Source organism: Lynx rufus, unplaced genomic scaffold (genome assembly GCF_022079265.1).
Source record: "Lynx rufus isolate CCGP_SWC_20201006 ecotype Redwood Valley unplaced genomic scaffold, mLynRuf1.p SCAF_9, whole genome shotgun sequence".
NCBI lineage: Eukaryota > Metazoa > Chordata > Mammalia > Carnivora > Felidae > Lynx > Lynx rufus.
In genome coordinates this window covers 98,733,519-98,750,957 of record NW_025814897.1, presented here as the reverse complement: position 1 = coordinate 98,750,957, position 17,439 = coordinate 98,733,519, and the positions used below count along the sequence as shown (strand labels likewise).

General features: G+C 53.6%; 1 protein-coding gene across 7 annotated transcripts in view; it reads right to left on the bottom strand.

Moving 5' to 3' along the window:
* The window catches only part of DGKZ (diacylglycerol kinase zeta), a 33,490-nt gene extending 20,582 nt beyond the window's left edge, over window positions 1-12,908 (bottom strand). For 3 of the 7 annotated variants that reach the window (XM_047070096.1, XM_047070099.1, XM_047070097.1), the window contains exon 1: window positions 10,453-10,635. In XM_047070096.1, coding sequence (XP_046926052.1) covers window positions 10,453-10,613 — 161 coding nt within the window. In that variant the 5' untranslated portion in view covers window positions 10,614-10,635. Of the gene's footprint in view, window positions 1-10,452; window positions 10,643-12,732 lie in introns of those variants that run through there. The other 4 variants (XM_047070094.1, XM_047070095.1, XM_047070100.1 and 1 more) reach the window with 3 other exon arrangements.
* Window positions 12,909-17,439: the final 4,531 nt, after the last annotated feature.

The window sequence follows — 17,439 nt, the reverse complement described above, 5'->3', positions numbered from 1 at the left end:
CGTACACTTCACATTTCTTCACACGGAATATTTAAAGATGTATACCAAAGGATCTGGGTGTTATAAAATAAATACTTCCTACTGCATTTTTTGTTGTTGTTGTGAGTGCGAATACAATGGCTTCCAGTTCACGTCCGGGCCGTGCCTTGGTTTGTGCCAAAGTTCCAGCCACTTTACGCTGCCATTGCTTTTGCACCATCAGTACAAACATCAATGGGGTGAAAAAGGCATGAACCAGAGCGGCTCTGAAAGTATTATTATGCAAACAGTTTTGACCTCACCAATCCTCTGGAAGGGTTTAGGGCGTCCCCAGGACCATACTGTGGGAACCACTGGTTCAGAATGAATTCCAAATCCTCAGGCCTAGCAAATGTGGCTTCTGCTGTATGGCACTAACTCAGCCTCCTACGCCCTGACACAAACCCTTGGGCTCTAACCAAGCCAACCTATATTCTGTGTCCCCCAGTCTGGCTGTGCCCGAGCTCACTGCTGTGAGCTTCTGCCCGGAATGCTGGCCCCTTCCCACCTTATATCAAAATCCCACCTGCTCACAGCTGCCCCAGCCAAGAATTCATTACTCCCACTGGTAACTTCACACTTCTTATTTGGCTTTGCTGCCACTGGACCTGGAAGCCCTAATTCTTTCAAATCGACGTGTCTCGTTCCTCTCACCCACCAGCCACAAGTTTGTGGGGGCCAGGGGCCAGGTCTAGTGCATCTGGGCATGCTCAGCACAGTGCCTGGCCGGGAGTCCAGTGTTTACCCCTGATCAGCTTAGGAGGAAGGAAAAGGGAATTCCGTGGGGGAGGGGTGAGAGCCATAAGGGAAGAGAAGGGCTTCCTCCGCCTCGGGTACCGCACCCAGGCCTGACCACAAGGCCTGGGCTGGCCCAGGCCACTTCTCTTTGTTGGGCGCAACGGGATGGCAACAGCCTTTTTTCAGCAGCTACCTTCCCCTCCTCCGGAGGACCTAAAGAGAGACAGCCTTTCTGGGCTAGGCACCACTGCCCACTCCATGCTCTCCATGGCTTTGCTTACGAAACCTGGACAGCAGGACTGGCCAACATGAGGGAGGTGGGCAAGGAGGGGAGAGGAATGACTCAGGTGCTTGGGGGCTGGGCTCGGGCTCTAGCTCCGAGCTCCTCGCTAAAGCTCCTCAGTCTCTCTTTCACGTCCCAAGTCCTGTCTCAGGGTCGGGCTCCTGGCAAGCTCTGGAGAAACGTCTGTGGAATCAATGACTGATCCATTCCTGGAGGGCCACCCCCCTCAAGCCGTCCTCCCACAGGTACCACAGCTCATTCTAGAGTGTCCACTTGCTCCTGATTGGCCTTCCCCACTCAGCTGGGCAAAATGCAAGCCCTGGGCCTGGCACTCAAATGGCTTCTCAGCCTCCTCTCCCATCTCTCCTGTACTTTTTACATTTTATTTGACAGATACATAACTCATTCGGTGCCAGGTACCGTTCTAAGCATTTTACAAATATAAACCCATTGAACTTCATAAAAATGAACAGTATTATTATCTCCTTTTTACAAGCGAGGAAACCGAGGCACAAAGAGATGAGATAACTTGCCTGTGGTCAAACAGGCTGCTGCTAGTAAGTGGCAGAGCTGGGATTCCAACTCGGACTCTGCTCTAGGGCCATTCTTGAAATCCCTCTCTCTATGTCTAGTAGGTCTCTTTGTGGCTGTGCATTTGGCACCCAGCAGTCTATCTGGAATACCACTCCCCTCTTCTGCTTAGTGACCTTTCTCATCTTTTTCCTCTTGTCTTTTCAGAGTTGGCTCAGACATGGGCTCTGGTGGAAAGTTCCTCCCAGCCCCCTCTCCCGGGGGGTTAGCAGCTCCCACGCTCAGGCCCTCCCTCAGTTATTCTCGGCCATCAGCGCTAGTCTGCAAATCTGTTTCCCCCTCACCCCCCAAACTGTGAGCTCCTGGGACCATGAACTGCTCATAATTGCATCCCCAGGGTCTAGAAGTGCAGGACGTGGTTTGATGAGTGAATGGAGGAAAAAGTGAATGGTCCAGGCTTAGTCTCATGGATTAAACTGAGAGCAAAGGGTTTCAGGCACAGCGACCCAGAGGCTGGCCAGCTCCTGAGGCATTCTTGCCAGCACTGGGTGGGGGAGTTGCTGGTTTGGGCTGAGCTTTTGTGTCTTAGAGGCACACACTGAAACTGATGCCAGATGGGATTGCTGATATGTCTCCCAGTCTCTCTGCTGGCCCCCAAGTCCTTCTTCCCTCGTGACTGGTCCATCTTGTTGCCTTCTCCTATATCTGTAGCAGGTCCCCATTCCCCATCTGCCAGAGCAGCATTATGCCTTATCCCTCATTCAAAATTTAACTCGCTCTCTGAGCTTTCTGTCTGTGTTGCTCCCTCCTCCGCCCCCTAGAAGATCTCAGAATCACCTGTCAGCCCCAGCACCCCCTCGCCCCCTGCCCTGCTTCCATGCACCACACAGAGGGGTTTTTTCCTGCCTTCGAGGCAGATACTGTGTCTAAAGTCTCTTTGAGAGGTTGCAGGAGACAGAACTTTTGTGAGGGTTTATAGACTCAAAGGTCCAGAGGGGTTCTGCATGTGACCAGCTAGAGGACCTCAAGTCAAGTCTCTTACCGTGTCTGAGCCTCAATTTCCTCATCAGATAAACGGGGATAAAATGTACCTTGTCTTCCTCATGGGAGCTTGAAAGCTTGTTCATTGTAACCAGTTTTTCAGTTGACCAAAACTTTAAAGAAAGGAAATAACTCCAGAGGCCTAAAAATTAAGACAACCACTTTGGAGCATAACTTGGCAACCACTATCTAAGTGGAAGATAACACCACTCTGTAACCACACGCTGGTAGACTGAACACACAAGGAGCTGTGTACTCGAATAGTCTCTGAAGGATTGCTTGGAATGGCAAAAATACTGCCAACAACCTAAATGTCCATCAGGAGGGTACCGGGCAAACAGCTTGCCATACAGTTACAAAAAGGAATAGTATATAGGAATCAAAATGGGTTCATCAGAGCTCATGTTTCAAAATGGTTAAATCTCCAAAACAACCTGGAGAGAAAAACCTAAATTCAGAATATGTACAGCATACCATTTAAATCAAGTGCAAAACTACACAAAACAGTACTATATGTTGCTGTGGATAAATGCCTATGCAGGAAAAAATTTTAAAAGACACGAGAATACAAACATCAAAAAAAAATCAGGATTGTGGTTTCCTCTGAGGAGGGAGACATGGGGCTCCCATCTCTATCTAAAGTAAACATGGCACAGTGATAACATTTCACCAAACTAAGTGGTAGGTGCTATGCTATTCTGTGTACTTTTTTAAAAATTTATTTTGAGAGAGAGAGAGAGAAAGAGAGAGGGAGGGAGGGGGAGAAGGGGAGAGGGGGAGGGGGGAGAGAGAGGGGGGGATGGAGGGAAGGAGGGAGAGAGAGAGAAAGAAAGAGAGAATGAATATCCCAAGTAGGCTGCTCACTGACAGCACTGAGCCCAATGCAGGGCTTGAACTCACGACCATGAGATCATGACCCGAGCTGAAACCAAGAGTCAGATGCTTAACTGACTGAGCCACCCAGGTGCCCCTTTTCTAATTATAAAATAATTTGTACTTTTAAAAGATTTTAAAATAATTTCTTAATAGAATAAATTAAAAAAAATTTTTAATGTTTATTTAATTTTGAGAGAGAGAAAGAGAGTGTGAGCAGAGGAGGGGCATACAGAGAGGGAGACACAGAATCCAAAGCAGGCTCTGGGCTGAGCTGTCAGCACAGAGCCCAATGTGGGGCTCAAACCCATGAACTGTGAGATCATGACCTCAGCCAAAGTCAGACACTTAACCAACTGAGCCACCCAGGTGCCCCTAGAATAAATTTTTTTTCATGTTTATCTATTTTTGGGGGAGAGAAAGAGTGAGCAGGGGAGGGGCAGAGAGAGAGGAGACAGAGAACCCCAAGCAGGCTCCACACTGCCAGCACAGAGCCTGACACGGGGCTCGAACCCACGAACCATGAGATTGTAACCTGAGCCAAAATCAAGACTCGGATGCTTAACCGACTGAGCCCTCTGGGTGCCCCGAGTTTTAAAATAATTTCTAAAAAAAAGACAGCTCTCTCAGGTCACCCTGGGTCTTCCATGTATGGGTCTCGACAGTGGCATGGAACCCCAGCTGTGTCCTTTTCACTGTCTCATGGTAGGAACCCCACGTCTGAGGGGCCGGAAGGTCTCCCCCCAGAGGATGTCTTCCAGAGGAGGGTGAGCGGGTGGCAGGTTGTGTCAGTGGGGTGTCTGTGTGGGCTGGGGAGCAGGAACCAGCTTGCTCCCTTTCACAACCACCCCCGCCTTAGTAAAATGTCAGCAAGCTGGGGAAGGGGGGGCGGAGAGCCAGGCAAGCTGTTAACCCGCGAGATGCTGATGCCGGGGCGTGGGTGGTGCAGGCCCAGGCTCCCAGACAGCTATTTTGGCATGTGCTGTGATCGGGCTCAGCCCTGGCAGGGGAGAGGCCTCTACGTGGGAGCTCTGGACTGGCACTGTGCCAGGCGCAAGGGGGAGGAGGTCTCTGAAAGGGAGGGAGAGGGCTCTGGGGCCCTTCTCTCTTCAGACCTCTCACCGTGAGATGCTGAGTACAAATGAGACCCAGTGCACTGGGCTCTCTTCCCTAGCACCTCTCCCCAGGCCACAGGCCACAGGCCACCCAGTGACCTCAGGGCAATATCAAGGGTTCCTTTGAAAATTTCTCGAGTCTTCTGCAACCTGCATTTTGAAAGCAAGATAAAAGATCACAGACTTGCCCCTCCACTCCACACCCAGCCAGGAAGCACATGACAATCTGCTTTTACAACCCATTCTTCCTCATACTCCCATAGTCCCATTACCAAGGGTCCTCCCACCCAGCCTTGAAGCTAGGGTCCTGGTGGCAGTTCTCCCTTGGGGTCTAGGAGAAGAACATCTCGTGGGTCTCACTCCACTCCCATACCAGACAAAAATCTCTTAATCTTACAGAGCGCTCAAACCCCTTTATAGGCTCTACCAGTTTGGAGATGGGAAAATAAAACAGAAGAAAAGAGTGCTAGTAGGTAGGGTGGCCTATGTTGTGAAAAGATCCAGCGGGAGCTGTGTGATACCGGGCCAGGCCTCTGACCTCTCCGAGCCTTTGTTTCTGATCTGTAAAATGGGAATAAAGCCAACCACAAGAGTGTTGCAAGGATTACACGAACCGGATAGATTTACAGGCTTCGGGCATCTGTTAACTCTGCCGAAGATGAGTTGGTGCATCACTCACCTGGATGCAGGGGAGGGGAGGGGAGGGTGGGAGTGCTCCTGTCCTCAGCTTCCCCCTCTTCTCCCTCAGCCACGGAGCCCTGGACCTCACTCAAGCCTGCTCTCCATCACCTAACCAAGTCCCTGGTGTCTCAACTGAGGAAGGGGGCAAAAAACAAAGATCGATGACAGACTGCTCCTCAAGGGCATCTGGTCACTGCTCTGTCCACTCTTCCCACTCAGAACTGCCTTCCAAGGCTCATACCTGTGACTAGAATGCCAGGCGGGTCCCATGTTGAGAACTATGGAGGCAGTTCTGATACCTAAGGGTATCAGGGGCTCCACAAAGGAAACTGAGGAAGCAGTTCTGGGGAGCAAGAAGTGAGTGCTTGGTAGCACCCAGAGGTGCACCCACTAATCTCGCCCAGGAACGAGGAGAGCTGGTGAGCCTAGAGGCAGGTGCTCCCTCTTCTCATCTACACTGCCTCCCATGCTGACGTACAGAACTGCTCAGGTGGCAGTGGCAGCCTCCAGAAGGAGAGGCAGAGGGGGAAGGGAGGAGGGCAGGTTGGAAGGCACCAGATGAGGATTCCTCAGAAAGCAAGGAAGACTGTGGGGTCCTGAGCTGTGGTACAAATTGACATGATACAGGGGTTAGGGGACCAGTGTTGGAGTCCCAGGTAACCCCTAGCTATCTGTGAGACTCTGGCCCAGTCAAGGCCACATCACCAGGCCTCAATCTTTAGGGAGAGGGAGGGTTGGGCCAGGTGATGTGAAAGCTCCCGCCTAGCCTGCCCTCTGCCTCATTCTGATTGGCTCGGCCCGGGCAGCCAGAGGGGCAGGTAACTCGCCAGTAGGAGGTATCCGTGGGTCCACCCAAAGCAGGTGTTTGGTACAAGTGGACTAGCTGGAAGGAGAATCTCCCCTCCCACCACCCTCTCCACAATGGTAGCTGTCGCCCCCCTGTGTCGCTACAGAAATACTGCAAGGACAAGTTGCCCATCAGCTTCTGGACCTTAAAATTCTCTCTTGCCTTCGTAGGGATATAGGGACCCAACCCCTGCTTCACCTAGAGCCCAGCACAGGCCAAGCCTCAGGGCCAATATGCCCACTCACTTCCTCCTCTGCTTGGGGGATGACTGGTGAATTCAGGAGAGGTCTCCAGGAAGCTGAGGAGAGTCTGATTCTTTTTCCCCTACCTCCAGCAGCCCAGGACTTAGGCTTTCTTTGACTAGGGTCACTCAGTCCTTTCTCTGTCCTTGCCTGGGAGGACACACACTCTCCTGTTCTCTTTTGCCAGCTGGGTGGCTCTGTATCCTGAGATTTGACCTTTTGGGAGTATGGCAGGAGACAAAATGACAAGAGTCGCCCAACCCTTCCCCCGACCTGTAAGCCAGAGAGACTCTGGTGGGTGTGTGGCAGCGGAGGAAGACTGTGAGAGTCCTATCCTGGTTCCCAACCTCAGATGGATCCACAATGGCACACAATGTTGCATGGTGGGTGGGCAGAATGGGGTGAACTGATGCACAGCTCAGCCACTGGGGTCCCTTTTTCTTCTCAAACTGGTAGGAACCCAGGGACCCTAGCTTGCACCTGGTCCTCTGGACACCTGGGCCACTCCCAGCATCAGCCTAAGACAAACAACTCAAAGAGGTTCCTCTGCTCCCAGATATCCTGGTGCCACAGACAGGGGTTCTCGCCTCTGCATGAGGCATCCCTCAACATGTGCCTCCCCAACCACTGCAAAATCAACCCAAACTCCAGCTCAGGCACCCCAATGGGCACCCTCTACCAGTCTGGACTTCACGACCATGCGGCATCACCTCTGAATGGGACCTATTGTTTCAAACTTGTTCCACAGGTGCGTTTCCTGCCCTCTGGGAACGAATGACATTGGCAGAGCCAATGATCAGGCTCCCAGGGGCTCTGTAGGCCCAGGCTCCTTTACGTCTAGGTGTGTGAAGTGCCAGGTAATTTCTGATGCCCCTGGGGTGCAAAACCAGTTAATCCACAAGCTGCGTGACCTGCCCTGGGTCAGGCTGCTGGGACCGAGCCAGAGGATAAGTGAGTCCTCTCTCCAGGTGGGCCATGAGGAGGAGACAGAGTCACCTTCCCTCTCACTTCTGACCGGCCACCCCCCCCCCCCCCCCGCCCTTAGGCCAATAGGATCTGAAGGGTAAGAACAGAGGGAAGAAAACCCATATGCTCTGGGATTTGGGCAGGGCCTATAACCTCCTCTTCCAGGAGGGGCTGATGGTTCCCAGCAAGGACCCATAAGGTGGGATGGAGCTTGGGAGGATCATGGCCTAGCCTTTTGTCTTACTGCGCTGAAAGAGAAGGGACTCTTACTGCTCCCCAGGTTTTAAGAGGGTGAAGCCAGTTGTAGGGGTCTGAGATGGGCTTCAAGGACAAGCCTCTTTAAGGAAGATGCAAAAGAGGCTGTCATTCAGAGACCGTTGTACCTGACCAGATCAGGAATGATGAACACGCGGCCCATATACCACCACTACCCCTCCCAAGCCCACAGCAGAGCGCCGATTATAGAACTCAACCACTGAGCCAAGATCCGAATGCAGAATTCCCAACCCAGCTTTAGCAGTCACCAGCAATCTGTTATCCTCGGTCCTCCCTTCTAGCCACTGACAATTCACTTAGCAGGTCCCTCAGCCCCAAGCTCTAAGGTGTGGACTGGATGGAAGGGGAACAGGATAGGGTGAATGCAGAGGGCGGAAACCCAGTGAGAAGCACAAGAGCCTGGTTAAGGATGAGCACGGAGCCTAGGGAAAAGACGGGGACGCTGGCTTCAGCTGGGGCACCGGGACCTTTACTTGAGATGGGCAACCAGCGAACGTGGCTGGACCAAATAAAAAACATTAAAGGGGCAGTGCCCAAGGCAAGTGCACTATTCCAAATGTTTGCCCCCTCCCTCCAATCAAAGCAAGGGGTGGGGGTCAGCCTCAGTGGGCATCTGATTCTCGGGGGTTCCCAGGACTATCAGGGAGGTCTTTTCCTCCACTGCCCTCTCCCTGACTCTACTTGGTTTTCCAAATACATTAATTTCTGAATGCCCCAGTGCCCCCAGCACAGTGCTACTATGCAGAGACACTCCTTACATGCTTCCAGAGGTGCTGTTTGATTTCCTTCTTATTAAGCAGCCTATCAGATCACTTACCATCCCCAGAGTGATGTAATACTGTGGTTCTCAAACTTGGTAGCACATTAGAAACACTTGGGAAGCTTTAAAAAACACCCAGGCCCAACCTCCAGACCTGATGAGTCAGGCGTGCTAAGGATAAGATCTAGGAATCTGAATTTCCTAAAGCTCCCTAGGTCATTGTGATGTTTTGTTCAGGAACCTGGTATAGAGAAAGGGTTCTGGACTAGAGTTACAACTCTATCTCTGCCTCTTACTTGCTATGTGACTCTAGGCAAACTACTTATCTCCTTAAGCCCGTGTTTTTCCTCATCTATAAAAATGGAAAAATAACACCTGTTCTGCTTATGTTAGAGAATTATGTAAAGTATTTGTTGATTTTCTTGCTTCTTGTTCTTCCTCCTGAATGTGCCTGAAGTTCACCTCTACATGCACAAACCTGTGCCCTTCAGAACCGGCACAGCCACAGGTCACAAGAACTCAACGCTTGGTACCCTGTGGGCAGGGACAGGAAGCCTCTGGTGGAGCCCCTCCCTCCCCCTCCGGAGCCTGCGAAAACTGGAGACTACATCCTGCAGAGCTGGGTGTAAACTGCTCCATCTTGCAGGGCTGTGGGTGACAAAACAGAGGTACGAAAAGCCTTGCTCCCTGCCCTGTTTTATATGACATTGAAGCCTGTGTGGCTTCACAAGAGCCCACAGAGCTCCATCTGCCAGTGTGAGAATCCTGATCTCTGGGTGTGCTTGGTGACACAGATACAAAGAACAGGGCCCTGGCCAGGGTAAGGCTGGCAGAGGGCATAGGTCAGCATTACAGGGACGCCAACCCGCACAATAGGAGAAAACTGTCCACATTATTGGTGGGTAAAGTCTACCCCGGGAAGGATCAGGGCAAAGCTCAGAGAGGGGGTTGTGCTGAATGCCTTGAAGCCTGGGCAACCAAAGAAAAGTGAGAGGGAGGCCTTGGGCAGGCTCCAAGTGATCAGAGTCCAGCCTGAGTTGGCTCTGGGGTCCTTAGCTAATTGGCTGCAAGTTCCCCAGCCATTGGAGAAGGGCAGGAGTCAGTTAAGAAAAAGCCCAGGGAGCCAGGTGGGATACTCATGGGGCCCCACTTCCCTCACCTTACACCAGGGCTGCATGGCTGGAAGCGGCTCCAAGCCAACACTGGTACACATGCCATGAGCTGCCTGCACTCAATCTTTCCACACCCCTCCCCAGCTCCTCACCAGAGTCCTGGTCAAAGCCCTGTCCCAGGCTTTGCTGATGACATTTGGTGTGCCGGTGGAGGGGGCAGGCTGGGGCTTGAACAGCCAGCACACGTTCCAGACTGCAGCCCACCCCATCCCTTTCCCAGCAAGGGCTGGAAGCGGGTAGGGGGAGAGATGCCTACTGCCTAGCAGAGGTAGAGACTGGAGTCTCTCCACCAACTAAGAGCAATATAGAACACAGGTGGCCAGGCACCCCCCAATCCCAGGGAGAGGCTTAAAGTGATGAGCAATTAGCTCAGTAACCAGTGCTCTGGGACAGCCATGTGTTGTGACAGTATCAACAGAGGCCATGTTCTGCAGATGTCATGCAGTGATGGTAGGCAAACAGCCCCACCGAGGCCCGGGGGGCGGAGGGGAGGAGGGTGATGGCGTGACCCCCACCTCACTGTGGCCAGGAGGCTCAGAGGGGGCCCTGTTCTCTCAGTGCCAAGAAGGGTGAGCGGCCGGCCATGAGGGCCCTACCTGCTGGTGCCAAGGGGCTTAGGTGCTTCTCTCTCCCTGCAGGCAAGTTGGAAGCTGACCCTGCCTCGGTACCACAGAGGAGGCACGCTAAGCTGCCGGTGCCTGGGAAAGACCTCCGTGCGGTGCCAGTGCCGGGACGCTGAGGGATGACCCCGACGCGGAGCCAACCCAAGGCAGCCCGTACCGCCGGTGCCCGGGGGAGACCTCCACTCGGTGTCAGTCCCGAGACGGCCGAGGGACGCCTGCCGGTGCCAGGAGCGGTATCCGCCCGCTACCGCGGTGCCCACCCCGCCGCCGCCGCCGCCGCGCTCACCTGTGCCCGAAGAGCCGCAGCCCTGGGAAGCGCCGCTTGTTGAGGCGCCGTGGCGCCTTGTCCGGCTCGGGACCGGCGTCGCGCTCGGAGCCGCTGGACGAGGCGGAGGCCGACTCCGAGTCGCTGCTCCGGGCCTCGGGGCTGCCGTCCCGCGGCTCCATCCGGCCCTAGCCCCGGCCGGCGGCGGGCCCGCGGGAGACGCCCATGCCGGGCGGGCGGCCGGGGCTCAGCACGCCGGCTCCGCGCCGCCTGCCGCGGCCATGGCGCGCCCTCGTTCCGCCCGCCCCGCGCCGCGCGCCCCCGCGTCCCACGCCCAGGTGCCCGGGAAGCGGCCGCCGCGGCTCCAGGAAGTGCCGCCAGCCGCGGCCGCAGGACCCCGCATAGCTGGCCGGGCCGCTGCCTGCCCGTCGCCGAGCACGCCCCCTCGGCTGCGCGGCGGCACCGGCTCGCGGCGCCCTCTGCCGGCCACCGGCCGCGCCGCAACATGCCTCGGAGGCCCGGTGGGGGCGGGGCCAGGAGGGGGCGGGGCCAGGAAGGGGCGGGGGCGCGGGGGCACGGGGGCCCCGCCTCCCCATCCCCGGGCTGGTCCGCCTGGATCCCACATTATCTCCTCCGGCCTGACACGCCCGCGCTGAGCGCAGCCAGACGCACACGATCTTTTCCTCCCCGTAGCCCCTCCCCGAACAACCTACATAGTCACAAGTGAACACTCGCGAGGGCAGCTGTCACCCCCCCCCTCCCCTCCCACAGCCACACCGGTATAGACACCTCTCTTGCACCCCCTGTGCCCACTCACAACCACTCATACCGTCTCCACACTTACCCCCTTGGCTCTCCCAAATCACACCCCCCAGGAACAGAAGTCACACAGTGCTCCCCATACACAGAACAAACACGCCTCTCACACACACTTAGGCTCACTCATTACTTAAGCTAACACTTCCCACCCCAGCCCCTCACACTCAGATATATATACCAAGGACCAAAGTCACTTCGTGACCCTGGCACACACCAGCAAAGAACATACACGTTTCTCATACAAGTTAATCTCTCCTCAGCTATTCACAGTTGTTTCCAACCCTTTCACACTCTCCTAACACAGTGTTCTCCCGACACAATACCCAGTGGATCCTGTAGATCTCTGACACTACAGGAGTCACCTGCACACTTCTTACACACTCATACATACATACACACAAGGACCACACTCTCATTCACCAACATACACACCCACAGAGGACGTACACATCTTTCTCCTACTCACGAATACCCCCTAGGACAACAGTTACACGTTGCCACATCCCTCTTATACACACATCACTCACCCAGAAATATGCCTTGCAAACACACCCCCAAAGGCAACAGAGGTTGTCCCCCTCTAGAGACGAGGAAAGCAGTTGGAACCAGAGTAGTCAACTGGGGTGGCACAACCAGCACACGTGCTTGGGAATCAATGGCTGGGGCAGCTTCTGACAGTCCCCACAGGGCTGACAAGGGGAGGCCAGGAACCCGGAGAACACGGTCCTCTTCCTCCCAAACTGTGTCACCCCGATGCCCACATCAGTTGCCCGCTGTTTCTGCTAGCACTCCTTTTGCAAAGCCACATCCTGTGTCACCTTCACTTTCACCCTCTTCTCTGGGGTTCTGGCAGCCCATTTTCCAGCCTTAACCAGCCACATATAACCAATGCTCGGGGCAAACCTGTGGTTTTGAGAAACAACCAGTGCCCAGAAGCTCAAAACTTCTTCCAGTGTCCTTCAAGGTTCCTGTAGGCCCGGAGAAAGTGTGACCAGGGAGGTGGGGGTACCAGCCCTCCAGCCAGCACAGGTGCCAGGGTGGCCAGGAGGAGGGCAGTGAAATCCCCAAATGGGTCTGACACTGTCCTCCTGGGGTGTATGTTTCCCTCTGAGGATGTTTCCCAATGGTTCTGACCCCAAGCTCTGACAGTGTCAGACTGGAGGCAGCTGAAGACCCCACGGAGTTTGCACACAGCGTTACAACACCCAACGCCACATTCCTGTGGGGGCTGTGCTTCCCAGATCCTCCTGTTACTAGCTCTCTCAACTCTTAGCCTCCCACCACACTGCCTCCCAGCAATTCAAACAGCAGAACTCCCCTCACCCTGTCAAGAACCCTTTGCCCTTTGCTGAGCCTCTGCAGAGCCGCTGGACAACGGGTGGGTAACCTCACTTTTGCCACCAACCCCCCCCCCCCCAGATAAAGGACTCAGAGAGGGCCAGACGTTGCTATGCCCATTCCCGGGCCACCTCAAGTACCTACTGTGTCTGGGGGGCCTCTGCTGGGATCTGTGGCACGTCCCAGGAACGGTAGCGCCACATCTGCCTCAGTGCCCCCGGCCGTTCCCCTTCTTCTGTCCCCAGCGCCTCCGCGGGGCCCAGAGCTGTGGCCTCATCGCAGCCTCCCCCGGTTCTGTGGCCAGCCCCCAGTACGCTCATCCTGCCCGGCGACTCTCTTCCTCTTTCGGCACTTCCTGATGGGGGGGGGGGGTGGCCTGCGAGAGGCCAGCAGGCTGCCCCAGAAGAGGACCACAGGCCTTGTAGGCGCCTTCCGCTGACTGGGGCAGGAGAATGGCTGGGAAGAGAGGCTGCATGGGAGGGCAAGAGGCAGGCAGGTGAGGACAAGCCCAGCCCAGCTGCCAGGAGACAGCCGGAGTCAGAGGCTGCCACTCAGCCGCCTGGCTTGCCTGGGCTGGAACCCGAACCTCAACCTCAGTCTGGCCTTCCTCTCCATTCGGCCTCTCGGATCGTCACCATTTGGTCCTGCTAAGATCTCTTCATCACAACTATGAGGCTACATGGCGGGCAGTGCCTAGCCCCTACACACCTCTCTCTCCTTAACACCTCTGTCAGCATCAGACCGGGGGTGGGCACACGGGACAGCGGTGGAGTGAGAAAAGTAACCAGAACAGAGTCAGAAGATGTGAGCTCATGGTCCGTTCCTGTCATTTACTGAATCAGATCAGAGAGGGCTACTTCTCTGAGTCATGTTAAATCCTTTCTGGAGTAAGGTGGGATAGAAACAGAAAAACTGATGAATATATATCTCGGAGCTTTTCTGGGCCTCAGTGTTCTCATCTGTGAGATGGAAGGAGGGCAATAGTAATAACTGGGCTCATGGAGTTTGGTGAGGATTAAATAAGAGGTAAAGGGTTTACAAATTAATTCACTCAGTGAATATTTATTATCTTCTATGCATCGAGCACTATATCAGACCATATAGCAGTGAGCAAGGAAATAGGCTTCTAACCTCACAGAGCTTAGATTCTAGTGGGGAAGACACATAGGAAACAAATAATACATGACATAATGTTGGGTGTGCTATATAGAAAAAAGAAGCCAAAGTGAAGGGGAAAGAATTTGATGAGGAAAGAGTTTGGTCTCCTACTTAGGTAGGAAATCAAGGAAGGCCTCTCTGAGGAGGTGACATTTGAGAACAGACCTAAATGAATCAAGAGAGCAGACGACGTGACTATCTGGGAGAACAGCATTCTGGGTGGAAGGAACAGAAACAGCAAAGGCCCTGAGTAAGGAATGTACTTGATGTGTCTGAGGATAGCAACCAGGCCTGCTGGACTTTGAGGCCATCGGGAAGATTTAGTAAGTAAATAGTAAGGAATATACTTACTTTTTATCGTTAAAGTTGGTTCTGGGATGGAAATCGTCTCTTCCTCAAGCATTATTTAATCACACTGCTCTATCACACTCTTTAATCACACTGCTCTTTAATCACACTGTTCTTGAGCTTTCTATGTGTTTGTTACCCCAGAAAGGCTGTAAATTTCTCGAGGACAGAAAGGGTGTCAGTTCAGTTCAGTTCAATCACTATTTACGCTACAGAACTTGAAGACACAGGAATGCACACAACGCCATCCCAGCTCTGGGAAACCTCCATCTGGTGCTGCAGTGACCTCATGACTGGAACATATTTCTCAATAAATATTTATTTAATAAATCATGCCATATCATGAATAATTAATACTCAGCATTGATAAAATAATACCTAATATTTCTTGGACATTTCTGTGCCAGAAACCTCTGAACCCTTGTACCAAACTTATCCTCCTGTTATTTTCCTCCTGTTACAGATGGGGAAACCAAGGCACAGAGCTACCAAGCTCATCTGTCCAAGGTCATCCAGCTGGTAAGTGGTAGAATTAAGAAGCTCACCCCAGAGTCTGTATCCTTAAATAAGACATCCCATTGCCTCTCTGGGGTTGAGACATAGCCGGATGATTACTCTGAGGCTTGGCACCCCCTTTTTCCAGCAGTTCTCCCTCGAACCCATCATCTCGGAATCCCTCAAGGCAGGTCCTGTATGCTGTGGCCCATCAGAGACACTGCCAGCCAGGTCAAGGCCTATTCTAGAAGGAGGCTGTTGCAGGGCCATGTCATGTCCTCCTCTCCCAGGGATTTTGCAAGTAGCTCGAGCAGTTAAACAGAGGAAATGGGGCTGGGCTTGTTTTTAGTCTGAGGCTCTGGCAGACCTGGAACAGCAGAGAGCAGGAAATGTGACTCTTGAGGGGAAGCAGGACAGGCTGGAGGCTCTGAGAGGCACAGCAATCCTGACTGGGAGACCAGGATCCCCTTGGACTTGTGCTCCTCCAAGCTCAATACTTCCCAGGCGGGCTGGAGAGGACGAGGCTGGAAGGGACAGGTGCACAGTGCTGGGGAGGATGCCCTTGGCAGTTGCTAGGACAACATGTGCCAGCATTGGGGAGCTGGGGACCCCTCAGAATCCACCCAGATACACACAGGAAGAGGAATCTGGGTAAGAAAATTATTCTGGGCTTTGTTGAGGCCCCAGAGGGTGAGGTGTTCTACTTTCAGTGGCCTGGATGAGCAACTGGGAGCTGGGGAAAAGAAATGTACCAGGGCACGAAATGCTCAACCCACGATCTGGACAGCCTCTGTTCTCAAAACCAGCCAAGCCAGCCTCCTTGGCCTGACCTTCGAGGCTCCTTATGCTCTGGTTCCTTCCTTTTTTGCCTCTTTGTCCAGGCTTTCCCTGTGGAGACTTTCTTTCAGCTCACACCACGCTGGTGCCTGCCTCCCAGTAGGTGCTCAATAAACATTGCTTCTCTCTTTTTTTCACACTTCTTTTAACATGCCACCCTCACCCTTGCCAATCCATTCTGCCTATGGTGCTCTCCTTGCCCTGTCTGCCCGTAATGCTTGACCAATCAAAATCTCCATCCTTCAAAACCCAAGCCCAAGAAGCACAAGTGGGAAGGTGAAAAGAGCCCCAGACACAGAATCCACTGGTTCAAACTCCAGCCCTTGCTGTGTGACTCTGGGTGAGTCACTTAACATCTCTAGGTTGGACCAGATGATTTCTAAAATCTCGTCTGCTCTGATTCATTTGAATCTCCTTCCCAACCTCCAGGTTTTTACTTATCCATTCATATGACAAATATTTTATAAACACCTAAGTCTCGAATGCTGCCCCAGGGCCAGCATTCCCACCCCACTGATTTATCTCTGACACTCACTTCTGTTCCCAAGAACATTCCTATGTCATGCGACCTTGTGTGCACGTCAGTCTTGTCTCCTTGCAAAATTCTTGGACCCTGTGCTGCTCCTAGGTCGGTGCTGGGTGCACAGTATGTGTGCTCAGTAACTTCCCGTGGAAGTGAGGAGAGGAAGCTGAGCAGAGGGAGGGAGACGGGCTTCCTGTTTGCACTAGTGGCTGTGGTGAGGCACAGGGAATTTTTTGAATCTAAATCCCTCCTCAGCAGCTAAGCCTATTGTCCAGGTACCTGCTGAGGGCCTTGGGAGCAGCCCAGAGCCCAAAATACCTACTGCTCCCTGGCCTCTGCCCAGGTGCTGGGCCTCTGCCCCCACAGAGGAGACTGACGTACCTGAGTGGGGCTGCAGGTTGCCGCTGGCTAGTGACAGATGGAACTTTGATTAGACCCCTTCTGGGCAGGCTCATTAAAGCGGTGTGCAGGAAGAAATCTGGAGGAGGGGCTGGGTTCCTCTCCCCCTGGGGCAAGAGAGCTGTGGGTATAGGACTGGCGCTCTGCAGTCAAGGGTGGTCCCTCAAACCACCATCTCTCTCGGAAATTGTCCTTTGGCACACCCCAGGTCCCCAGGCTGGAGGTGAGAGGAGCTTGGGTGGTTCTTCCATTATTCTGGGTCAGCTGGATCTGCCCTAAGGAGCTCCCTCCCACCCCTACTGTAGCCAAGCCCCCAGGGCAGGATCAGCAGACTTCCTGCCCTTCAAACCTTCTACCCCCGTGTATTGGGTCATAAGCCCTGATTGCAGAAGCACCCTTCAGTCCTCATGCCTCCAGTCCTATCACCCCCTCCTGGAGATAGATGCACTTAGAGCCAAAAGAAAAAAGTCCCTAAAGATGAAAGCCCAGGCCCTTGGAAGGCTGACAGAGTAAAAAGGGCTTTGGGGTGAACTGTCCAGTAGCCTTCAAGCCCCCACCTACTCCGTGAATCCTGCTTTGTTTTCCTTCTGCAAATATCTCTAGGCCAAGAACACTGGTCAAACACAGTAGAGCTCATCAGAAGCCAAATCTAGTCCTAATGCCTTCCCTACCCACTTCATATATCCTTGAGGAGAAGCCTTTCCTAGCCTTTGCTAACCCTTGTCCTTGGGACCTGGACCTTGAGGGGCCTCTCTGAATGCTCTGTTCTGAAATTGTACAAATTGAAGCAACAATGAGACTCTGACCCAGGCGTCCTGATGCCTGGCCCTTGGGCTACATTTTCGGCAGCACACCAGAGAAGCACCTGTTCAAATGGCTGTGCTCAAACTGGTCCTCCCAGCTTCCCTCCAAAGTGCCCAAATGGCTTGTGCTCCCCCGGTGTGGGGGTAGGGGGCATGAGCTGCTGGGGGGTATGTCCCAAATGCTATGTGCCAAAACAGGACCGGATAAGCCCCTCTCTCTGGGATCCCAATCCCTGCACTGTGCCTGGCCCCACCTCTAGGCACTGCCCTCCTTGGCCTTTGACTCAC